Source organism: Cherax quadricarinatus, unplaced genomic scaffold (assembly GCF_038502225.1).
Source record: "Cherax quadricarinatus isolate ZL_2023a unplaced genomic scaffold, ASM3850222v1 Contig25, whole genome shotgun sequence".
Lineage (NCBI taxonomy): Eukaryota > Metazoa > Arthropoda > Malacostraca > Decapoda > Parastacidae > Cherax > Cherax quadricarinatus.
The window spans coordinates 218,354-244,853 of record NW_027195051.1 but is presented as its reverse complement, the minus strand read 5'-3'; the positions used below and the strand labels follow the sequence as shown (position 1 = coordinate 244,853).

Here is a 26,500-nt window from a genome sequence, read left to right as displayed (position 1 = left end):
GGAATTAATATCTTTATAAAGGATTTAATCCTTTATAAAGTGTTCAGATGTCAGTACAAAGAGATTAATCCTTTACAAAATATTCAAATACCATTACAAAGGAATTCAATCCACTTATAAAGGGATTCAATACTTTTCAAGATATCCAGATGCCATTATTAAGGAATCGAATTCCTTTACAAGGCGTTCAATTCATTACAAGGTGATCAAATACCATTACAAAGGGACAGAATCCCTTATAAAGTGTTCAAAGTGGGATTTATATAGTTTATAGCAGTAATTTACATGGTTTATACTGGTGTTTGTTTACGTCGGCAGCGTCACTGTGGTTGTTCACTTTACTGAGGCAGCAACTGCAATATATTCACCCGTTTTTTTTAAATTGGTTGAGCTCTAGTTGCTGGGCTTGTAAGTTGGTAAATTGGTAGTTAGTGTCTGCTGGTGATGTGGAACTGCTTGTTTGGTCGTTATAGGTTAAATTGGTAGTTAGTGTCTACGGTGTAATATAATAATTAATAATATAATAATAATAGTAATAATTATAGTAATAATTATCATTATTATTTCTACAAAGTATAATGACCATAGCTAACATCAATGATGATAATAATAATAATAATAATTATCATTATTTCTATAAATACAAGGTATAATGACCATAGCTAACATCAATGATGATAATATAATAATAATAATAATAATAATAATAATAATAATAATAATAATAATAGTAACAATAATAATGTTTAAATCTACCAGTACATGATACAACTTATACAGACCATAGCTCACACCTATGATATACTATGACATACTACTATATATAGAAAGTTCCTGGTTATGTTGAGCATTTACCACAACTTAGGTTAATTTTGGCCCCAGGATGCCACCCACACCAGTCACTTAACACCCAGGTACCTACTTACTGCTAGGTGAACATGGACAGCAGGTGTTGGTAGACTAATGCCCAGGTACCTACTTACTGCTAGGTGAACAGTGACAGCAAGTGTTAGTAGACTAAAACCCAGGTACCTACTTACTGCTAGGTGAACAGTAACAGCAGGTGTTAGTAGACTAAAACCCAGGTACCTACTTACTGCTAGGTGAACAGTGACAGCAGGTGTTAGTAGACTAACACCCAGGTACCTACTTACTGCTAGGTGAACGGTGACAGCAGGTGTTAGTAGACTAAAACCCAGGTACCTACTTACTGCTAGGTGAACAGTGACAGCAGGTGTTAGTAGACTAAAACCCAGGTACCTACTTACTGCTAGGTGAACAGTAACAGCAGGTGTTAGTAGACTAACACCCAGGTACCTACTTACTGCTAGGTAAACAGTGACAATATGAGTAATAACATGACTGTCAGTTTCAGCATGGGGACCCGGGTGGGAGGTGGTCTTCACTTCTCAGACAAGTCCTTAGTCGGTGTTTCAAGACTCCTGGAAGACCTCCAGCACTTACAGGAAGACAAAGACTCGGCAGATATCATTTTTGTTGTGGGTCGGGAAGAGACTCACATAGCGGCTCACAAACTCATTCTTAAAGCAAGGTATATCAAGATTTTTTTACTGTATACGAGAGGGCCTCACTTTACAGCACCTCGCTTTACGGTGTTCTGCTAATGCAGCGGTTTTCGGTTATATTCATTCTTCATTTATTCAGATTTCCTACAATAAGTATATTCACCAGTCACAATAAGCTAAGGATGAAAATATTTTAAATAATGTGTGTACTGTATATGCATTTTTAGGCCTAATTCTATTGCTCACTTAATATATGATAGTGTAAACATGTTATCAGGCTTTTATAGGCATCTGAAAGTAGAAAAAAGGCTATGATTCACTTTACACCAATTTTTCTTTACAGAAGTAGCCTGGAACCTAACCTGCTGTATAAGTGGGGCCCTCCCAGGAGGGCCCCACTTATACAGCAGGTTAGGTTACGGGCTAATGCTTTACGGGAGGGTCCCGCTCATACATTAGGTTAGGTTCTGGGCTACTGCTGTACAGGAGGGGGAGGTTAGGTTCTGGGATACTGCCATACAGCAGGACCCGCTTATACAGCAGGCTAGTTTCCATGCTACTGCTGTATATACTTAGACACATATGCAGAACCACCACTGTGAAAAAATAATATTCTAAATGCTTTTGTGGTTTTCTCACATCACATTTCCTTGATATTGTGAGAAATTACAAAAGCGGTTAGAATTTCATTATTTTTTTACAGTGGTGGTTTTGTATATTGTGATATCACCTGTTTACTGTGATCTTTTTACATTAGATACATATATGGAAAACTGCCGCTGGAGAGTTTACCCTAGGGCTACAATTTTCAGTAAAATCTTTATTTTTCCAGGTGCAAGAGCTTTGTGGAAGCACCAGGAGGCGAGGTGTGTGTGATTCCCGGCAGCACAGTGACGCCAGGCAAGCCTCACACCACCATTCGTCTACCACAGTACCAACCCAATATATTCAGACAGGTTATCAATTATATTTATACTGGCAAGGTAATGCAATTGTATTTTTTCTGTCTGTTCTGTGCGTTAGGTTAGGCTAACTAAGGCGAGGTTAAGTAAGGTTAGGTTAGGGAAGGTAAGGTCAAGTTTAGGTAAGGTTAGGTTAGGTAAGGTAAGGTAAGGTTAGGTTAGGTAAGGTAAGGTTAGGTAAGGTAAGGTTAGGTAAGGTAAAGTAAGGTAATGTTAGGTAAGGTTATTTTAGGCTAGGTTTGGTAAAGTAAAGTAAGATAAGATTAGGTTATTAGGCAAGACATATATGCAACAGTTAGGTATATTTATTTCGAAACGTTTTGCCTACACAGTAGCCTTCTTCAGTCGAGTACAGAAAAGTTGGTAGAAGCAGAAGTTATGGAGGTTCTGCTGTAATTGCTTTCATGCAATCATTAAGCAAAATATTACAAGTCGAACCATCGTAAGTTGAGGAGCACCTAAAAACAGATAATGTACTTTACATTTAATAAAATATTGTTAGACACAAAAGAAAGCCTCTAGTATTGTGTGTATTTTGAGCTTGATAAACTATTTCTGTGTGATTATTTTGCTTGAGTCGCATTTCCTTTAATCTTAGTGTTAGTTTATTTTAATCGTTGTGTTTTTATTCTGGGTAATATTGTTAGGTAAAAAGACACGTATATGGTGATCAGAGCATTACTTATGTTTTGTTGAAGTGTTTCCTTAATAAATGTTCTGATCGTTGCATACGTGTCTTTTACCAGCAACTTGTTGGTATCACTGTACTACTTCCACCTCCACAGTATTTGTATTGTTATTTTTCAATTACAGTAAAAAAATCGTCAGAACTAGTAACTCATTCTCCTGTGTAAATTACTAAATGTAAAAGGAAATGTATAAACTTTGTATTTTTCTTTTTTGGGTCACACTGGCTCGGTCAAATATTATATTGGTCAGGATGGTGATGGAGTGAGTGATGGTGAATGTGTTTCTTCTTTTTTTTGGGTTACCCTGCCTCGGTGGGAGATGGCCAGATTGTTGATAAAACAAGAAAAATATAGGTCAGACTATTCAAATTTTGCAATCTTTCCCTTTAGGGTGCCTCGTAGCTCAATTGGTAGCACACTTAGCTCGTATGCTGAGGTCTGGGGATCGATCCCCAGTATGGGTAGGAATATCAGGATGTGTTTCCTTAAGACACCTACTGTCCATGTTCACCTAGCAGTAAAATAGATACCTGGATGTTAGTCTACTGGTGCGAGTTGCATCCTGGGGACAGAATTGATCTAATTTGTCTAAAATGCTCTGCATAACAAGCAGCTTTCTATATAGTAGTATGTTATTGATGTTCACTACGGTATGTATACCTTATACATGCACTTGTAGAAATCAAGATTATTATTATTCTACTCCGATATTTCAAGCCTATTATTGCTGTATTAGGTAGTGATGAGCGACAGCGGAGTGTTCGAGGTGTATGGAGTGGGTCATGACCTGGGTCTGGAGGAACTGTGTCAGCACTGTGAGGACCACATAGCCACTACCATGACCCCACATAATGCATGCACTTTCCTCATGGCCGCACTCAAGATGGAACAGCGTACCGGAGGTTGGTACCGATTTGTAATGTTAGGTGATTTTCAGTGATGCTTTTGACATGTTAATTATTGCTTTGTAACAAAAAATAAAGGATTTAAAACATTTATTCAAATGGTTGTACTCATAGTAAAAAAAAATGCATGGGAGGTCTGCATGGGATGGATCTGTGAAGGACCTGCCTAGTATGGGCCAACAGGCCTGCTGCAGTGTTTCTCCTTTCTTATGTTCTTATGATTTCTAATGTTCTAACATTTTAATTATTGCTTTTGCTGCCAAAAAGGTTAAAAATGCTGTTATTCACTTGGTTGTATCTAAAACAGAACCATGTGTAGGAGGTCTGCCTCTACTATATTTGTTATATACAGTGGAACCTCAGTGTTGGAACTTAATTGGTTCCTAGGTGGTGTTGAAACTGTGAAAAGTCAATGTGGGAAACAGTATATCCCAGGCTTTAACTACCAGCCACCCACACTGGAGGATGTTGAACTGACTCTTCCAAAAGTCTCGGAGAGTTGGGTCAGTGTCAGAGGTCATTTCAAAGCACTTTCGAAGCAGGGCTTTCCTGTAATTTTTTTTTACAACTGAATTTTCAACAAGTCGGTGCATTTGCTCTCCAGAAAAATGCTCAAAGATCATGTCAATTTTTTCTGAACAGAATCGTTCGGACTCCAGTTCTTCGAGGTCTGGTGCATTCAAACACCTCCTGTATATACAGGAGGGCCCTGTTTGTATGGGTCATAGGTTCCTGACCTCATACAATAAGCAAAAATCACCAGCAGGTGGGAAAGAGCACTTTTTCATTAACAAATCCATCTAAGATGCCTGATAATGTGTTCACACTATCATATATTAAATGCTCAACATGGCTAGGCATAAAAAACTGATAAAAAAGTATAATAAATACACAGTACCTACAATAATTACCTTAAAATATGGTGCTGCTCACCCTTCCCTGATGCAACAGTTGTGCAAAACTGGTAAAAGCATTGAATATCATGAACAATGGGTCAGTTAAAAGCTATTGAAAACATGGAAGACTGAAAAAAAAGAGTACCAAATATGCAGGGCTCTCCTGTGTATCCTAGGTATACAGTACCAACAAGATTATGAATTTGACACATGCACATTTGGGTATCCTTACTTGTAGACGTTTTGCCATCCAGTGGCTTTATCAGTATAATTCTAGACTAGGATGCTCATCACCTGCCCCTAGGCTCGGGGACTGATTCCTTCATCTTCCACTGCTTGTTGTATATATTTCTACAATCTTCATCTATGTCCTCGCAGAACAAGCCACATGGGATGGAAATCTTTAGCTGTAGATCTTTCGCACTCGTGTGTCATCAGGAGCTATGCAGTGTTGCAAGACAGCAACAGATAGAAGGGAAAATTCTGTGAGGCAAGGCAGACTGTATCAGTGGCAGTTCATTATTGGAATGTAACCTCATTGTAGAACCTGTATTTATTAATGGTATTTTTCCATGTAGTAAATGGTTTTTAGGACTTGATGTGCTGTTGGAATGTAAGCAAGGCAACATTTATGAAGAAATTCAGGGAAACTGGCAGGCCAGACTGAGTCCTGGAGATGGAAAGTACAGTGCCTGCACTCTGAAGAAGGGGTGTTAATGTTGAAGTTTTACACCTGTAGTGTAATGACCTCTGGCAAGACAGTGATGGAGTGAATGATGATTAAAGTTTTTCTTCTTTGGGCCACCCTGCCTTGGTGGAAAATGGCTGATATCTCAATAAAATAAAAAACAAATTAAAGGAGCTATGATATATTTTTTATTAGTTTTTGCTTGTTGGGAGATTTAAAATGAGTTTTACTTATTGACGGTATTATTCCAGGTAGTAAAGGAAGTCGCTCCTTTGTTGACCGATGTGTGGCACACATCGGTGAAAATGCACTGGAATGCATGCAGACTTCTTCCTTCCTTAACCTCTCCCGCGAGGCACTCATCAGACTCATCTCCTCCGATAATGTAAGTGTTTTGAAAGTACAGGATGGACTCAGTTATATAGCAGGTTATGTCCCAGGCTACTGCTGTACAGGAGGGCCCAGTTATACAGCAAGTTAGGTTCCAGGCTACTGCTGTACAGGAGGGCCCAGTTATACAGCAGGTTAGGTTCCAGGCTACTGCTGTACAGGAGGGCCCAGTTATACAGCAGGTTATGTCCCAGGCTACTGCTGTACAGGAGGGCCCAGTTATACAGCAAGTTAGGTTCCAGGCTACTGCTGTACAGGAGGGCCCAGTTATACAGCAGGTTATGTCCCAGGCTACTGCTGTACAGGAGGACCCAGTTATACAGCAGGTTATGTCCCAGGCTACTGCTGTACAGGAGGGCCCAGTTATACAGTAGGTTATGTCCCAGGCTACTGCTGTACAGGAGGGCCCAGTTATACAGTAGGTTATGTCCCAGGCTACTGCTGTACAGGAGGGCCCAGTTATACAGCAGGTTATGTTCCAGGCTACTGCTGTACAGGAGGGCCCAGTTATACAGCAGGTTATGTCCCAGGCTACTGCTGTACAGGAGGGCCCAGTTATACAGCAGGTTATGTTCCAGGCTACTGCTGTACAGGAGGGCCCAGTTATACAGCAGGTTAGGTTCCAGGCTACTGCTGTACAGGAGGGCCCAGTTATACAGCAGGTTATGTCCCAGGCTACTGCTGTATGTGTTTATGTATTGCTCCACTCACGGTACTGTGCCTTTTTATTCTCGAGAGATGACTGTTTTATTTGATTAGACATAATATTAATTGAAATGTGTGTTTTTTCAGCTGGCACTGGAGGAGGAGGATGTGTGGAGAGGTGTGTTGAACTGGGCCAAGTATGGAGCCGGGGTAGCACAGCCGACCCCACACTGGACAGAGGAAGAGAGACTGAGAGTGTGTCAGAAGTTGCAGGGTGTTATTAATCACGTCCGACTTCTGCTCATTGGTAAGACCATGGAAAAATGGCTTGTGTCGGAGTTATTGGTAAGATCACGGGAAAAATGGCTCGTGTAGGGCTTCTGCTTATTGGTAAGAGCGCAGAAAAAAAATGGCTTGTGTAGGACTTATTGGTAAGATCATGGAAAAAATGTCTTGTGTAGGACTTCTTCATTTTGGTAAGATGAATACAGCTTCTCCTCACTTAGCGATGTATTAGTTTACTGATGCCTTGGATTTACGATGGGCTCTCTGACCAATATGCATACCTAAACGATGTATATTACAGCTGATTTCCTCTATTCTTTTTATTACAATATACAGTACACTAGTACTGTATAAACATTTCAAAATGTACTGAAAACTTTATAAATGGTGCAGAGGTGACAATAAAACGTTATCAAAGATGGTTGACACAAACCCACTACATTATAGTATGTTCCTCACTGAGCACAAATTCGTTTATCGATGTGGTCTCAGGAATGGAACTTCATCATTAAGTGAGGAGAGGCTGTATTATATACAATTCAGGAGGTCCCCAGCATGTTTGTAAGTCGAGGACTTGCCATTCGTTAATGTTGTTCTCACATTATTGTTATTACAATTGAAACTAAGTGCTAAACCCACAAGTGCCATACAGCACTAGCTTTTATTAAGATTTTTGAGTTATTAGATTTTATTGGCTTGCTGAATCGCATTGCAAGTAGTTCACACAAAATGCAGTTGCATTGTTATTCCTGAGTCTGTACTTTATTGCTCTGTTTGCCTTAATTTTATTGACTTTTCCATGTTATAAAATAATTTTTTATTAGTTATTACTGTACTTAAATTTACTTGATTTACACATCAGACAGTAAAGCATTTGTTAACCTTATTTACACTTCAGTGTTTGTTGATCTTATTTACACTTCAGTCCAGTGTTTGTTAACTTGATTTAAACTTCAGACAGCCAGGTGTTTGCTGAGGAAGTGGAACCAACAGGTGCGGTACCCATGGAGTTGTCCTTGGAGCGGTACAGATATGCTGCACTTCCCAATAAGTTTAAAGATAACTCCACCAATGAAGACAAGCGTCTACAGCCTCGCGTCTCTCTCAAACTGTTTGCTGGGTCACAGATACTAATTAATGCAAGTATTTTTGGGGTATGGAGTGAGTTATGATGGAAGTGTTTCTTCTTTTTTGGGTCACCCTGCCCTGGTGGGAAATGGCCAATGTGTTAAAAAAAAATTGGGGTGGGGATATAAGCAGTTTTGAACTGTATTATTGGTGCCCCTCTGGAAATACAGTGATGGAGTGAGTGTTGGTGGAAGTGTTTCTTCTTTTTTGGGTTGGTAGACAGCAACCACCCAGGGAAGTACTACCGTCCTGCCAGATGACTGTGAAACAAAAACCTGTAACTGTTTTGCATGATGGTAGGATTGCTGGTTTCTTTTTCTGTCTCATAAACACGCTAAGATAACAGGGATATCTTGCTACTCCTACTTACACTTTGGTCACACTTCACAGACACGCACATGCATATATATATATACATACATCTAGGTTTTTCTCTTTTTTCTAAATAGCTCTTGTTCTTTTTTATTTCTTCTATTGTCCATGGGGAAGTGGAAAAGAATCTTTCCTCCGTAAGCCATGCGTGTCGTATGAGGCGACTAAAATGCCGGGAGCAATGGGCTAGTAACCCCTTCTCCTGTATACAATTACTAAAAAAGAGAAGAAGAAAAACTTTATAAAACTGGGTTGCTTAAATGTGCGTGGATGTAGTGCGGATGACAAGAAACAGATGATTGCTGATGTTATGAATGAAAAGAAGTTGGATGTCCTGGCCCTAAGCGAAACAAAGCTGAAGGGGGTAGGAGAGTTTCAGTGGGGGGAAATAAATGGGATTAAATCTGGAGTATCTGAGAGAGTTAGAGCAAAGGAAGGGGTAGCAGTAATGTTAAATGATCAGTTATGGAAGGAGAAAAGAGAATATGAATGTGTAAATTCAAGAATTATGTGGATTAAAGTAAAGGTTGGATGCGAGAAGTGGGTCATAATAAGCGTGTATGCACCTGGAGAAGAGAGGAATGCAGAGGAGAGAGAGAGATTTTGGGAGATGTTAAGTGAATGTATAGGAGCCTTTGAACCAAGTGAGAGAGTAATTGTGGTAGGGGACTTGAATGCTAAAGTAGGAGAAACTTTTAGAGAGGGTGTGGTAGGTAAGTTTGGGGTGCCAGGTGTAAATGATAATGGGAGCCCTTTGATTGAACTTTGTATAGAAAGGGGTTTAGTTATAGGTAATACATATTTTAAGAAAAAGAGGATAAATAAGTATACACGATATGATGTAGGGCGAAATGACAGTAGTTTGTTGGATTATGTATTGGTAGATAAAAGACTGTTGAGTAGACTTCAGGATGTACATGTTTATAGAGGGGCCACAGATATATCAGATCACTTTCTAGTTGTAGCTATACTGAGAGTAAAAGGTAGATGGGATACAAGGAGAATAGAAGCATCAGGGAAGAGAGAGGTGAAGGTTTATAAACTAAAAGAGGAGGCAGTTAGGGTAAGATATAAACAGCTATTGGAGGATAGATGGGCTAATGAGAGCATAGGCAATGGGGTCGAAGAGGTATGGGGTAGGTTTAAAAATGTAGTGTTAGAGTGTTCAGCAGAAGTTTGTGGTTACAGGAAAGTGGGTGCAGGAGGGAAGAGGAGCGATTGGTGGAATGATGATGTAAAGAGAGTAGTAAGGGAGAAAAAGTTAGCATATGAGAAGTTTTTACAAAGTAGAAGTGATGCAAGGAGGGAAGAGTATATGGAGAAAAAGAGAGAAGTTAAGAGAGTGGTGAAGCAATGTAAAAAGAGAGCAAATGAGAGAGTGGGTGAGATGTTATCAACAAATTTTGTTGAAAATAAGAAAAAGTTTTGGAGTGAGATTAACAAGTTAAGAAAGCCTAGAGAACAAATGGATTTGTCAGTTAAAAATAGGAGAGGAGAGTTATTAAATGGAGAGTTAGAGGTATTGGGAAGATGGAAGGAATATTTTGAGGAATTGTTAAATGTTGATGAAGATAGGGAAGCTGTGATTTCGTGTATAGGGCAAGGAGGAATAACATCTTGTAGGAGTGAGGAAGAGCCAGTTGTGAGTGTGGGGGAAGTTCGTGAGGCAGTAGGTAAAATGAAAGGGGGTAAGGCAGCCGGGATTGATGGGATAAAGATAGAAATGTTAAAAGCAGGTGGGGATATAGTTTTGGAGTGGTTGGTGCAATTATTTAATAAATGTATGGAAGAGGGTAAGGTACCTAGGGATTGGCAGAGAGCATGCATAGTTCCTTTGTATAAAGGCAAAGGGGATAAAAGAGAGTGCAAAAATTATAGGGGGATAAGTCTGTTGAGTGTACCTGGTAAAGTGTATGGTAGAGTTATAATTGAAAGAATTAAGAGTAAGACGGAGAATAGGATAGCAGATGAACAAGGAGGCTTTAGGAAAGGTAGGGGGTGTGTGGACCAGGTGTTTACAGTGAAACATATAAGTGAACAGTATTTAGATAAGGCTAAAGAGGTCTTTGTGGCATTTATGGATTTGGAAAAGGCGTATGACAGGGTGGATAGGGGGGCAATGTGGCAGATGTTGCAAGTGTATGGTGTAGGAGGTAGGTTACTGAAAGCAGTGAAGAGTTTTTACGAGGATAGTGAGGCTCAAGTTAGAGTATGTAGGAAAGAGGGAAATTTTTTCCCAGTAAAAGTAGGCCTTAGACAAGGATGTGTGATGTCACCGTGGTTGTTTAATATATTTATAGATGGGGTTGTAAGAGAAGTAAATGCGAGGGTTTTGGCAAGAGGCGTGGAGTTAAAAGATAAAGAATCACACACAAAGTGGGAGTTGTCACAGCTGCTCTTTGCTGATGACACTGTGCTCTTGGGAGATTCTGAAGAGAAGTTGCAGAGATTGGTGGATGAATTTGGTAGGGTGTGCAAAAGAAGAAAATTAAAGGTGAATACAGGAAAGAGTAAGGTTATGAGGATAACAAAAAGATTAGGTGATGAAAGATTGAATATCAGATTGGAGGGAGAGAGTATGGAGGAGGTGAACGTATTCAGATATTTGGGAGTGGACGTGTCAGCGGATGGGTCTATGAAAGATGAGGTGAATCATAGAATTGATGAGGGAAAAAGAGTGAGTGGTGCACTTAGGAGTCTGTGGAAACAAAGAACTTTGTCCTTGGAGGCAAAGAGGGGAATGTATGAGAGTATAGTTTTACCAACGCTCTTATATGGGTGTGAAGCGTGGGTGATGAATGTTGCAGCGAGGAGAAGGCTGGAGGCAGTGGAGATGTCATGTCTGAGGGCAATGTGTGGTGTGAATATAATGCAGAGAATTCGTAGTTTGGAAGTTAGGAGGAGGTGCGGGATTACCAAAACTGTTGTCCAGAGGGCTGAGGAAGGGTTGTTGAGGTTGTTCGGACATGTAGAGAGAATGGAGCGAAACAGAATGACTTCAAGAGTGTATCAGTCTGTAGTGGAAGGAAGGCGGGGTAGGGGTCGGCCTAGGAAGGGTTGGAGGGAGGGGGTAAAGGAGGTTTTGTGTGCGAGGGGCTTGGACTTCCAGCAGGCATGCGTGAGCGTGTTTGATAGGAGTGAATGGAGACAAATGGTTTTTAATACTTGACGTGCTGTTGGAGTGTGAGCAAAGTAACATTTATGAAGGGATTCAGGGAAACCGGCAGGCCGGACTTGAGTCCTGGAGATGGGAAGTACAGTGCCTGCACTCTGAAGGAGGGGTGTTAATGTTGCAGTTTAAAAACTGTAGTGTAAAGCACCCTTCTGGCAAGACAGTGATGGAGTGAATGATGGTGAAAGTTTTTCTTTTTCGGGCCACCCTGCCTTGGTGGGAATCGGCCGGTGTGATAATAAATAAAAAAAAAATTCTCTGTGGGAAATGGCTGTTGTGTTAAAAAAAAAAAAATTTGCTGTGTAGAGACAGTGTAATGTTTGTGTACTTTGGCAAGACAGCTACTGGATGAATGATGGTAGATGTGTTTCCTTCTTCTGGTCACCCTACCTTGGTGGGAAGTAATTAATCTGGTTAAAGCAGTTTTGTTGAATGCTGTATGACCCTTCTGGGTTTACTACCTAGTTTTGATTATAATGATAATAATCTTGTTGAATAATGTAATTTAGATTATTCGAACACTAAATGCTGTAAAGTCCTGCTTAATCTGCTGTTAAATATAATAAAAGTCCTTAATCTACTGTTAAATAAAAGTCCTGCTTAATCTGTTGTTAGTACATTAATCATACGGTATTGTTACCATTAAATATTTTCACGTCCTGTCTCTAGAGAGCACTCCAACAGCACGTCAAGCCATCAAAACCACACTTCTCTGCTCGCTCCATTCTATTGTGATCATATAAGTCTGCTGGGTGATCAAGACTCGCGCAAACCTCTGTACCCAGTCCCTCCAAGTCTTGCTTGGACTATATCCTCCCTCCTTCCTTCCATCCCAGATTTATATATCCTCTTACCTGGAGTATACAGTGGACCCCCGGTTAACGATATTTTTTCACTCCAGAAGTATGTTCAGGTGCCAGTACTGACTGAATTTGTTCCCATAAGAAATATTGTGAAGTAGATTAGTTCATTTCAGACCCCCAAACATACACGTACAAACGCACTTACATAAATACACTTACATAATTGGTCGCATTCGGAGGTAATCGTTATGCGGGGGTCCACTGTACCTGGAGAGGGTTTCAGGGGTCAGTGCCCCTGCAGCTCGGTCTGAGACCAGGCCTTGTATTGGATCAGGGCCTGATCAACCAGGCTGTTACTGCTTGCCTCATGCAAACTGACGCACAAATCACAGCCCAGCTGGTCAGGTGCCTGTACAGTGCCTTCTTGAAGACAGCCAGAGGTCTATTGGGAATCCCCCTTGTGTATGCTGGCAGGCAGTTGAACAGTCTTGGGCCACTGACACTTACTGTGTTCTCTCTCAGTGTACTCGTGGTGCCCCTGCTTTTCATTGGGGAAATGTTGCATCTCCTTCTGAGTCTTTTGCTTTCATAGGGAGTGATTTTCATTTGCAAGTTTGGTACTAATCCCTCTAGGATTTTCCAAGTGTATATTATCATGTATCTTTCTTGCCTGCATTCCAGGGAGTTCAACCATTCCCAGTAATTCATCCAGTTCTGATTTTTTTTTTTTTTCAACAAACCGGCCGTATCCCACCAAGGCAGGGTGGCCCAAAAAGAAAAACGAAAGTTTCTCCTTTCAAATTTAGTAATTTATACAGGAGAAGGGGTTACTAGCCCCTTGCTCCCAGCATTTTAGTCGCCTCTTACAACACGCATGGCTTACGGAGGAAGAATTCTGTTCCACTTCCCCATGGAGATAAGAGGAAATAAACAAGAACTAGAAAGAAAATAGAAGAAAACCCAGAGGGGTGTGTATATATATGCTTGTACATGAATGTGTAGTGTGACCTAAGTGTAAGTAGAAGAAGCAAAAAGTGCCTGAAATCTTGCATGTTTAAGAGACAGAAAAAAGACACCAGCAATCCTACCATCATGTAAAACAATTACAGGATTCCAATTCTGATCTATCCTCTCTAAATGCTCAGACTTCCACAACAGCCCCTCTGTCCTCTGAATTATAGTTTTGTTACACTACACTATCTTCTAATCTCCATGCTGCAAATTCTTTGCACTATATCTGCATTAAATATTCTTAAATTCTTTGCACTATTCATACTGAATTTTATTCTTAAATTCTTTGCACTATATTTGTACTAAACATTTTTCTCAAACAACACTTCCAGTGCTACCAGCTTCCTCATTACTGAAATGTTGAAATACCATGCTTCACACCCATATGAAAGTGTTGGTATCACTATGGTACACTGCTCATATTTGCCTCCATAGATAAACTTATTTCTTTCTACAGATGCCTTAACATACTACAAACATTTATCCCCCATTTATTCTGTAGTTTACCTTGTCTTCTGTCGACTAGTCTGCAGCGCAACCAGCCGTCTCCCTTGGAGGCAGGATGACCTGAAACAGAAGAAATATTTTGACCTTTACTCACTCTATCACTGTCTTTCCAGAGGTGTGCTGATACTACAGTTCAAAACTGCAGCATATATCCACCCATCCTTCAGAGCACAGGACTCAAGTCTGGCTAACTGGTTTCCCATAATCCCTTCATAAATGTTACTCCAAAAGCACATCGTCATAAAAAACAATTTGCTTCCACTCCTATCTAAAATGCTCATGCATACTTGCAGGAAATCCAAGCCCCTTGCACACTAAACCTCCTTTACCCCCTCCCCCCAACCTTTTCTAGGATGACCCCTGTTTCACCTTCCCTCCACTACAGATTTATACACCCTCCAAGTCATCCTATTTTGTTCCTTCCTCTCTCAATGTCCTCCATGTCCAGTCTGTCAGTGCCTAGACTTTTTACTCAGTATCACCACTTTGCTTTTTCAATGCTCACTTTAAATTTACTTTTTATGCACTTTATCGTATGATTTTCTTTTATCATGAAGTGTTACACTTCCACTTTCATCAGTATTTTGTCAATACAATTCTTGTAGATGAATGGTTCAGAGAACCGACATGTTGATAAATTAGACACATGTGCAACTCTTGGGTATCTTTATTGAGGAAATGTTTCGCCACACAGTGGCTTCATCAGTCCATACGTAGGAGAAACTTGAAGAACAGGAGGAGAATGAGGTAATCAGTCCCTCAACCTTGAGTCGATGTGTTCAGTCCATCAATCTTGAATAGAATACGGCATATCAGCGGAGAAGCAGCTTATAAACCGTATGGCAGGAGAGGTGCAGCAGTCATAGGTCGTGTCACATTTGTTCAATGTGGAAGTAGGTCGTGCCCAAGAATTAGGCAAGCGAAGAATTCCTAAGTATTAAGATCCCAAGAAGTTGCAGTGTCTGACAGATTTGTAGATACCCAAGAGTTGCACATGTGTCTAATTTATCAATACAATTCTTACAACCACACACAATAATTTTATTCTTAGTAATTGTTCATTTCTGGAATAAATTTTGTGTTTTTTCAGGACAAAATGTCGTTACAGCGGGTGCTGAACAATTGGTACGGAGTCAACAAACAGATGTGGCGCCTTGTTTATCGTGCTTCCACTCATGGTTATTCTGCTGATGCATTCCACCGCCATTGTGATGGTGTAGCTCCTACCTACACCATTGTTATGGTCAGTAATTGTTTTTTTAAGTACTTCAGCCATTTTGCACTGAAGTAGGGTGACCTGGAAGTGAAGAAACACTGTCACCATCACTTGCTTCTTTGCTATCTTGCCAGAAGTGTGCTGACACTACAGTTCAAAGCTGCAGATATCCCCACTTTTCCTTCAGAGTGCAGACACTGTACTTCCCACCTCCAGGACTGTAACATCCCCACCCATCCTTCAGAGTGCAGCCACTGTACTTCCCACCTCCAGGACTGTAACATCCCCACCCATCCTTCAGAGTGCAGCCACTGTACTTCCCACCTCCAGGACTGTAACATCCCCACCCATCCTTCAGAGTGCAGGCACTGTACTTCCCACCTCCAGGACTGTAATGTCCCCACCCATCCTTCAGAGTGCAGCCACTGTACTTCCCACCTCCAGGACTGTAACATCCCCACCCATCCTTCAGAGTGCAGGCACTGTACTTCCCACCTCCAGGACTGTAATGTCCCCACACATCCTTCAGGGTGCAGCCACTGTACTTCCCACCTCCAGGACTGTAACACCCCTACACATCCTTCAGAGTGCAGCCACTGTACTTCCCACCTCCAGGACTGTAACATCCCTACACATCCTTCAGGGTGCAGCCACTGTACTTCCCACCTCCAGGACTGTAACATCCTCACAATACATATTACACATATGTATTTCTCCCATTTTATATAAGACTTGTGTGTCATGATATACATATGTGTATAAACACGTATGTATATCATGATACACAAGTCTTATATAAAATGGGTCTGGTTTAGCCAGAGATTTAGTTAGTCATGTTTACTCTTGTAGATATAGATACAAACTTTTAGACAATTGTTTGTACTTGTAGACATAATCAGATAATTGTTTGTACTTGTAGACACAAACATTCATACAATTGTTTGTACTTGTAGATGTAGGCACTGACCGCTAGCCTACAACCACTATAACACTGAACACGCACTCTCATAACGCTTTGCCTCACCAGGGTCAGCACGGGGAAATCTGTGGAGGGTTCAGCGATGTGCCCTGGGGCAAGACTACCATGAAGGGCAGATACGTGGCATCGGATAAAGCCTTCCTCTACACCCTGGTCAATAATCAAGACATTCCACCGGCCAAGTTTCCCGTTGTCAAAAAGATGTTTGCGATTTGTTACCATCCCGAGTGAGTCTTGAGGTGTTGATGCTGTGCTTCATCTGTCGGGGAGATTGATGATGACGTTGTGGTTCATCTGACAAGAAGACTGTTGATGCTGTGGTTCATCTGATGGGGAGATTGATGATGATGCTGTGGTTTATTGATGAGGAGACTGTTGATGCTGTGGTTCATCTGATGGGAAGACTGTGTTGTAATCTTACAGGATGATTGTATTGTAATCTTACAGGACGACTAACATTTGGGTCATGAGAATTTTTAAATTGTGTTGCACTGGTATTGTGTCATAATTTTACAGTAAGAGTATTGTTATATTTTTATCATCTCTCTATGGCCCATACTGGTTTAGAGCATAATTTCATAAACCTACTACTAGTTCTTTCAACAAACTGGCTGTATCCCGCTGAAGCAGGGTGGCCGAAAAAAAAAAAATCATCAACTTCAGTAATGTGTACAGGAGAAGGGGTTACTAGCCCCTTGCTCCAGGCATTTTAGTTGCCTCTTATGACACACATGGGTTATGGAGGAAGAATTCTGTTCCACTTCCCCATGGAGATAGGAAATAAACAAGAACAAGAACTAGTAAGAAAACAGAAGAAAACCCAGAAGGGTGTGTGTATATAAATGCTTGTACATGCATGTGTAGTGTGACCTAAGTGTAAGTAGAAGTAACAAGACATACTTGAAATCTTGCATGTTTCTTCTTTCTTTCAACACACCGGTCGTATCCCACCGAGGCAGGGTGGCCCAAAAGGAAAAACAAAAGTTTCTCCTTTTACATTTAGTAATATATACAGGAGAAGGGGTTACTAGCCCCTTGCTCCCGGCATTTTAGTCGCTTCTTACAACATGCATGGCTTACGGAGGAAGAATTCTGTTCCACTTCCCCATGGAGGTAAGAGGAAAAGAGGAAATAAACAAGAACAAGAACTAGAAAGAAAATAGAAAAAAACCCAGAGGGGTGTGTGTATATATATGCTTGTACATGTATGTGTAGTGTGACCTAAGTGTAAGTAGAAGTAGCAAGATGTACCTGAAATCTTGCATGTTTATAAGACAGAAAAAAAGACACCAGGAATCCTACCATCATGTAAAACAATTACAGGCCTTTGTTTTACACTCGCTTGGCAGGACGGTAGTACCTCCCTGGGTGGTTGCTGTCTACCAACCTACTACCACAGGACGGTAGTACCTCCCTGGGTGGCTGCTGTCTACCAACCTACTACCACAGGACGGTAGTACCTCCCTGGGTGGTTGCTGTCTACCAGCCTACTACCTAGGAATTTCATTAATACACTATTTTGCTGTAATAGTACAAGAAATTTTTTTATATATTTATATAACAGTCTAAACAGTACTAGTCATTCACCATATAAACTTAGGCTGACTAGCCAGTAGTGATCTTCCTAGTCAGCCTTTAGGCTTTGGCTGACTAGCCAATAGTGATCTTGCTAGTCAGCCTATAGGCTTTGGCTGACTAGCCAGTAGTGATCTTGCTAGTCAGCCTATAGGCTTTGACTGACTAGCCAGTATGGTCTAGGGCATTAAGTACGGGCTTTTAAATGAATGATTTTTCTTCATGTTATATAATAATTAACTTTTTACAAAATAACTGTCATTTTGCAGTATAATCAAAATTTCTTGACCTTATTAGAGTACAGCTAAGTCTAATGTGGCCTAAAATAAAAAGGTTCCCCACCCCTGACGTAGGCTTTTCCGGTACACTTGTCCTCCTGTATCCGTGGGTGATATGTTGCAAGACCTACCATGGATGCCCAAAACCACAGATAATAGCAAACCCTACATGCAGTGGTCCTGTATCTGCAGGGGATACCTTGCTAGACCTACCATGGATAGTAGTGAATGGTATATAGAGTAGTCCCCCTGTATCTGCAGGGGATACCTTGCTAGACCTACCATGGATGCCCAAATCCACTGATAGTAGTAGTGAGTCCTATATACAAGTCATTTTTCATTCACATACCCATGATAAAGTTTAATTGATAAATTACACATAGACACTAATTACATAATTTTCGCAGGTTGAAGTGCCGCAGCATGATTGGAAGAGTCGTTCATGTTGTACATCTTAGCAACATCAGTGTACAAATTTTTTCTTGTATCAAGTCTAGAAATGCCATTTTTTCATTGATGTTCAGCACTACACACCTTCTCTTAGGTTCTCAATTTGACATTTAATATTCTGGTATTTAATTTTATTTAATATAATATTTTAATTTAATATTTCTATTTAATATTAATATTTTATATTATTAATATTAATATTTTATATTTAATATTAATATTTTATATTTAATATTAATATTTTATAATTGATATTAATATTTTACATTTAAAATTTAATATTTTTGGAAATCATATCTGGGGATAATCGTATCCAAGGAGAACCATATCCGTGGATAACCACATCCACGGATAACCACATCTGCGGATATGGTTGTTCTGCTGTCTGCTGCAAACTGACACACCTCACGTTTTCCAGCTGCGGTCCAATATTTGGCGCCGGTGCCGACCTGTTCATCGCTGGCAACTGTAACCAAAACCTGGAGAGCTACTCTAACCTTCCTCATTCATATGATGGTGAAAATGCTTCTTGTAACACTTTAATGAGCGATTATAATTTTACTGTGCTGGATTATGAGGTTTTTACCCCTTATGGCAAGTGAGGTAGAGGATCTAATTCCACTTATGATGTTTTTGTTGATGTTTATTCCTTATGGAAAGTGAGAATGAGGATCCAATCCCATTTGTGATGATTATTCCTTACAGCAAGTGAGGTAGAGGATCCAATCCTATTTGTGATGTTTTTCTTAGTATTCATCCCATATGGTAAATGAGGTAGAGGATCCAATTCTATTTGTAATGTTTTTCTAGATTCACACCTTATGGAAAGTGAAAAAGAGTATCTAATACCATTGTGATGGTTTTCTTGGTATTCAATGCTTGTGACATGTGAAAAAGAGGATCCAATTCCATTTGTGATATTTTACTTGGTATTCAGTGCTTGTGATAAGTGAAACAGAGGATCCAGTTCCATTTGTGATGTTTTTTTGTGTGCATTCCATCGTTTTATTATGGTGGCATAAGGACATACAGTCAGCGATGTTGTGAACCTGTAATCAGTGGGAGTTCTTGGGAATGTGATTGAAAAATACAGATAGAAATTGAATATGACACAAAAAGGCTTTCATAGTATGTATGTGCCATTTAATATTGAATATACAGTGGTCCCTCGTTTTTCGTAATTAATCCGTTCCTGGAAGTGTGACTATTATCGAAATTTACGATTTTCGAATCAATTTTCCCCATGAGAAATAATGTAAATACAATTAATCCGTTCCTGACACCCAGAAGTATTAAACAAAAAAATTTTTTACATGAAATATAGATGTAGTACATAAACAATACAATGGCACATGATGAATGATACAGTAACAGCATAACACTTACCTTTATTGGCAATTCTTCTTAGTGTATGGAAGACTGGAGGAGGAGAGACATTGGATTATTTACTGTTTGGAAGGGGAATCCCCTTCCATCAACACCTCAGGTACCAAGTGCTTTTCTGGGGTTACTTCTCTGTTTCTTAATGCCACTAGGACCAGCTTTAGTCACTGGAGTCCTGTCTAGCAAAAAAAACTGTCCAGAGAGCTCTGTTTCTGGCATCTCTTTAACACTTCCCTAAAATGGGCCAAGACTTTGTCACTGTACATGTTGCCAACCTGGCTTGCAACAGCCTTGTCAGGGTGATGTTTCTCCAGAAATCTTTCCATCTTACCCCACATTTCAAAAATCTCCTTAATTTCTGAAGAAGGCACCTTCTTTCATCTCTCTTCCTCCTCCCCTGCAGCAAGATTCTGAGCTGCAATCTGTTCCTGTTCCTGCTGAAGCTCTTGCAGCTCCTCAGTGGTGAGCTCTTCATTGTGGTCTTCCACATCCTCCAAACTTGCATCCAACCCCATGGAACTCCCCAATGCCACAATAGATTTCACAACTGACATAGGCTCATCAGGGTCAGCCACAAACCCTTCAAAATCCCTCTTGTGGACACAATCTGGCCACAATTTTCTCCAAGCAGAGTTCCAAGTCCTGGTAGTCACTTCCTCCCAAGCCATACCTATAAGGCTTATGCAATGGAGGATACTGAAGTGTTCTTTCCAAAACTCTCTTAGGGTCAAGTGAGTGTCTGAGGCCACATTAAAGCACCTTTGAAACATTGTTTTGGTGTATAGTTTTTTAAAGTTTGAAATGACCTGCTGGTCCATGGGCTGGAGGAGAGGAGTGGTATTCGGGGACAAGAACTTTACTGTGATAACCCAAACTCCTGCAGAATCAGGTCATCCAAGTTTGGAGGATGAGCAGGTGCATTGTCCATTACTAGGAGGCACTTGAGATCCAATTTCTTTTCCAGAAGGTAATTCTTCACACTAAGGCCAAACACTTCATTGAACCACTCGACGAAAATTTCCCTTGTGACCCATGCCTTACTATTAGATTTCCAAAACACACACAATTTACTCTTCATAACATTGTTTTTCCTGAACACTCTGGGATTTTCAGAATGGTGCACTAGTAACGGCTTCACTCAGAAATCCCCACTAGCATTAGCACAGAACATGAGCATCAGCCTGTCTTTCATAGGCTCGTGTCCTGGTAGTCCCTTTTCCTCCTGAGTAATGTAGGTCCTCTTTGGCATTTTCTTCCAAAAGAGGCCTGTTTCGTCACAATTGAACACTTGCTCAGGTTTCAGTCCTTCAGCCTCTATGTACTCCTTGAATTCACTTACGAATTTTGTAGCTGCAATTTTGTCTGAACTGGCAGCCTCACCATGCCTTATCCCACTGTGTATGCCACTACGTTTCTCAAATCTCTCAAACCAACCTTTGCTGGCCTTAAATTCACAAATATCAGTACTTGTTGCAGGCAATTTCCTTACCAGATCGTCGTGCAACTGCCTAGCCTTTTCACAAATAATCAACGTCATAAGACTATCTCCTGCTAATTGTTTCTCGTTTATCCACACCAATAATAACTTCTCAACATCTCCGAGTACTGGTGATCTCATTTTTGTCAGCATATTTACCCCCTTTGCAACAACAGCTTCCTTGATTTCCTTTTTCTTGGCCACGATGGAAGCTATGGTTGTATGGGGTTTGTTATACATCCTGGCCAGTTCGGCCACATGTACGCCACTTTCATATTGTTCAATGATGTTTTTCTAGGAGTGAATGGAGACGAATGGTTTTTAATACTTGACGTGCTGTTGGAGTGTGAGCAAAGTAACATTTATGAAGGGGTTCAGGGAAACCGGCAGGCCGGACTTGAGTCCTGGAGATGGGAAGTACAGTGCCTGCACTCTGAAGGAGGGGTGTTAATGTTGCAGTTTAAAAACTGTAGTGTAAAGCACCCTTCTGGCAAGACAGTGATGGAGTGAATGATGGTGAAAGTTTTTCTTTTTCGGGCCACCCTGCCTTGGTGGGAATCGGCCAGTGTGATAATAAAAAATAAAAAAAAAAATAAATGTTTTTCTTAAATTCAGTCATATTTCTCACCTTCTTTACCAAAGGCTTGGCACTAGGAGCTTTCTTTGGAGCCATGGTAGCTTATTTAGTAGTTTTTTTTATTTTTTTTTATTAGTACACTGGCCGATTCCCACCAAGGCAGGGTGGCCCAAAAAAGAAAAACTTTCACCATCATTCACTCCATCACTGTCTTGCCAGAAGGGTGCTTTACACTACAGTTTTTAAACTGCAACATTAACACCCCTCCTTCAGAGTGCAGGCACTGTACTTCCCATCTCCAGGACTCAAGTCCGGCCTGCCGGTTTCCCTGAACCCCTTCATAAATGTTACTTTGCTCACACTCCAACAGCACGTCAAGTATTAAAAACCATTCGTCTCCATTCACTCCTAGAAAAACATCATTGAACAATATGAAAGTGGCGTACATGTGGCCGAACTGGCCAGGATGTATAACAAACCCCATACAACCATAGCTTCCATCGTGGCCAAGAAAAAGGAAATCAAGGAAGCTGTTGTTGCAAAGGGGGTAAATATGCTGACAAAAATGAGATCACCAGTACTCGGAGATGTTGAGAAGTTATTATTGGTGTGGATAAACGAGAAACAATTAGCAGGAGATAGTCTTATGACGTTGATTATTTGTGAAAAGGCTAGGCAGTTGCACGACGATCTGGTAAGGAAATTGCCTGCAACAAGTACTGATATTTGTGAATTTAAGGCCAGCAAAGGTTGGTTTGAGAGATTTGAGAAACGTAGTGGCATACACAGTGGGATAAGGCATGGTGAGGCTGCCAGTTCAGACAAAATTGCAGCTACAAAATTCGTAAGTGAATTCAAGGAGTACATAGAGGCTGAAGGACTGAAACCTGAGCAAGTGTTCAATTGTGACGAAACAGGCCTCTTTTGGAAGAAAATGCCAAAGAGGACCTACATTACTCAGGAGGAAAAGGGACTACCAGGACACGAGCCTATGAAAGACAGGCTGATGCTCATGTTCTGTGCTAATGCTAGTGGGGATTTCTGAGTGAAGCCGTTACTAGTGCACCATTCTGAAAATCCCAGAGTGTTCAGGAAAAACAATGTTATGAAGAGTAAATTGTGTGTGTTTTGGAAATCTAATAGTAAGGCATGGGTCACAAGGGAAATTTTCGTCGAGTGGTTCAATGAAGTGTTTGGCCTTAGTGTGAAGAATTACCTTCTGGAATTTTTAAACTGCAACATTAACACCCCTCCTTCAGTTGCAAGCACTAAAATGAATGGAATATTATGAAATATTTTGTATGAGCAAGTGAGGGGACCGTCGCTCACTGGTAAACAATGGCACACTGGCTGGGAACGGCTCAGAGCCGTGAGTATTCATCCCAGACGAATGACTATTCACGAGTCAAACTATGATTAGCGAGCCAATGTTTTGATGAAAATAGCGTTACGATTTTCTAAAATTACGACTATTGAGCCTTAGGATTATCGAGGGACCATTGTAACACAAAAAAGGCTTTCACGGAATGTGCGATATTGAATATAACGTAAAAGGCTTTCATACTGTGTACTATTCAATATTGAATATAACGTAAAAGGCTTTCATACTGTGTACTATTCAATATTGAATATAACGTAAAAGGCTTTCATACTGTGTACTATTCAATATTGAATATAACAAAAAAAAAGGCATTCATGGCATGTGCTATTGTTAAAAGGTCTTCATGGTATATGCAATTCATTTTCAATGCACTTTTTCAATTGCATTTGCAAAAGCTTACACTGTAGAGAACTTACTGTAGTCCTGCAGCTTAAGTCAAATCTATGCAAAAAACTGCTCAGATTGAAGACAAATTGTAATGATATATGGTTAGGTTAGGTTCCAGGCTACTGTTGTACAGGAAGGCACTGTTGATACAGTAGGTTAGGTTCCAGGCTACTGTTGTACAGGAAGGCACTGCCTATACCAGCAAGTTAGGTTCCAGGCTACTACTGTACAGGAGGGCACTGCTTATACAGTAGGTTAGGTTCCAGGCTACTGTTGTACAGGAGGGCACTGCCTATACCAGCAAGTTAGGTTCCAGGCTACTACTGTACAGGAGGGCACTGCTTATACAGTAGGTTAGGTTCCAGGCTACTGCTGTACAGGAGGGCACTGCTTATACAGTAGGTTAGGTTCCAGGCTACTGCTGTACAGGAGGGCACTGCTTATACAGTAGGTTAGGTTCCAGGCTACTGTTGTAAGGCAAAAATTGCTGTAAAGTGAAACATAGCTTTTTTTTTTTTTTTTTGCATGTTTACACTATCATATATTAAGTGAGCAATATAGCTAGGCCTACAAAATGCATATACAGTACACACATTACCTTAAAATATTTTCATCCTTAGCTTATAGTGAGTGGTGAATATACTTGCTGTAGGAAGTCTGAATAAATGAAGAATGGCAATAACTGAAAACCGCTGTATTAGCGAAATACCATAAAACGAAGTGCTGTAATGCAGGGCCTGCCTGTTCAGCATCCTCTTTTCAATGTTCCAGCCATTGTTCATTATGTTCCACCTGCTGGCTATTGCCACCAGGGAACAATGGCTCAGTTGAGAGCCAACAAAACTATGGAACACTGAAAGTAGTCGCTGCATGTGCAGGGCCTTCGTGTACAGTACGTTAAGTCCTCGACTTAGACATGTTGAGAATCTGTATTGTGTATAATATCATTATTATACACAGTACAGGTCCTAATGTGTTTGTAAGTTAAGGACTTCCTGTACTGACAAAAAACTGAGGAAGACAAGTCAACACTCGCATATCTTGACTCACAAAATCATAGAATCACAATTGCAAATGAACCACGGAACAAGTGGGGTTTGAACATATGGGGAGTGGGTCCTGAAACTCACAGGCCAGTGTGTTAACAGTTGGGCCTCTGGGTTTAAGTACTCTTCATGGATTTAAACCCCACTCATTCACTCATTTCATGGTTTGTTTACTTGGGTATGCCAAACAAATGTGAAAAAATAATGTTCATCCAAGTGCTTTTGTGATTTCGCACACTGTCAAGGACGTCCTTGATAACGTGTCAAGGACGTCCTTGATAATGTGAGAAATCACAAAAGCACTTGGATGTTCACTAATTTTTCACAGTGGCTGTTTTGCATATTGTGATATCATTTGTTTGCTGTGATCTTACTGCACTTGGTTATGGATAACTAAGTGTAATAAACAGCTGTCAGTGTTCTATAATAACCCACATGGAGACAGAAACTCGGAAGATTAATTGATCTATATACAGTGGACCCCCGGTTAACGATATTTTTTCATTCCATAAGTATGTTCAGGTGCCAGTACTGACCGAATTTATTCCCATAAGGAATATTGTGAAGTAGATTAGTCCATTTCAGACCCCCAAACATACAAGTATAAACGCACTTACATAAATACACTTACATAATTGGTCGCATTCGGAGGTAATCGTTATGCGGGGGTCCACTGTATTTCGATCCCCTTCTGGGATCCTCTTCAGCTGAAGAGGATCCCAGATAGGGATCAATATACAGTAGGACCCCCATATCCACAAAGGATGTGTTTCACAGATCTGCCATGGATAATAGTAAACCCTGTATACAAGTCCTATACATACCTAACCAAACCATACAAAGGGTGGGGCTTGAATCTGCAGTCAGAGTCTCGTAAAGCTCCAGATCGACGTGTCGTCCACTGGGCCAGCTGGATTACACGTCAGTTTGGAGTTTTACAGCTCTGACCCCGAGTTCAAGCCCCACCTGTGGTATGGTTTGTTTGCAATTGTGTTACTACGACTTTGTGAGTCTATACATACCTATTATAAAGTTTAATTGATAAAGTATGCACAATAAGTGGAGAATTATTACTTTTTTACTCATGGGAAGCACTTCACGACTTCTCTTAGGCTTTGAAGAACTGCCAGCTTCTCTACTCTTGCACACTAGGTCCATTATTATGCAAAATTAAGAGGTATTTTTGAGCCACAGTTAACTGTGGATAACTGAAACTGCAGATACACAATCATTGGATATAGGGATTCTACTGTATACAGATTGATTTATCTTACTTGGGTATGTTTATGGTTGAAACACTTCCCCTGCATGGTAGGCAAGATGCATCAGCAATACAAACATCCAAGTGTCCATCAGTAATTGGAAACAAATTCTTTACCGATACTCAATTTTACACCAATCGATTTTAGGCCAATGCTGATTCCTTCAAAATTAGCCGATACCCAGTGATACCATGGCCCGGCGGTGGATCAGGACCTGATCGACCAGGCTGTTAATGCTGGCTGCTCATAAACTGTGTGCACCACAGCCTGGCTGATCAGGTGCTGGGGAGGTTTTGAGTAATTTCTGCCTGGGGTAGGAGCCTCTTCTCTGGGAGGTGTGTCAAAAATTCCCCACAGGGTGCTAATCTTCCCCCATAGGGTGCCAACCTTCCCCCATAGGGTGCCAACCTTCCCCCACAGGGTGCCAATCTTTCACAAGGTGCCAGTCTTCCCCACAGGGTGCCAATCTTCCCCCACAGGGTGCCAGTCTTCCTCATAAGGTGCCAATCT

The 26,500-nt window shown here is 40.7% G+C and overlaps 1 protein-coding gene across 3 annotated transcripts; it reads left to right on the top strand.

Annotated features, from left to right (window-relative positions):
* Positions 1 to 288: 288 nt before the first annotated feature.
* On the top strand, positions 289 to 22,084 carry LOC128704531 (kelch-like protein 20). Of its 3 annotated transcripts, none has more exons than XM_053799644.2 (10): positions 289 to 408; positions 1,370 to 1,552; positions 2,359 to 2,509; positions 3,914 to 4,079; positions 5,918 to 6,051; positions 6,849 to 7,008; positions 7,944 to 8,125; positions 15,070 to 15,222; positions 16,223 to 16,401; positions 18,896 to 22,084. In XM_053799644.2, exons 2-10 carry the CDS (start codon positions 1,377 to 1,379, stop codon positions 19,077 to 19,079), a joined length of 1,485 nt encoding a protein of 494 aa, XP_053655619.1. In that variant the 5' UTR covers positions 289 to 408; positions 1,370 to 1,376; the 3' UTR covers positions 19,080 to 22,084. The 3 variants fall into 3 exon arrangements, with proteins under 3 accessions (XP_053655619.1, XP_069935925.1, XP_053655620.1); XM_070079824.1 differs by lacking the exon at positions 18,896 to 22,084 and adding an exon at positions 18,435 to 18,606; XM_053799645.2 differs by having other exon boundaries at positions 319 to 416.
* Positions 22,085 to 26,500: the final 4,416 nt, after the last annotated feature.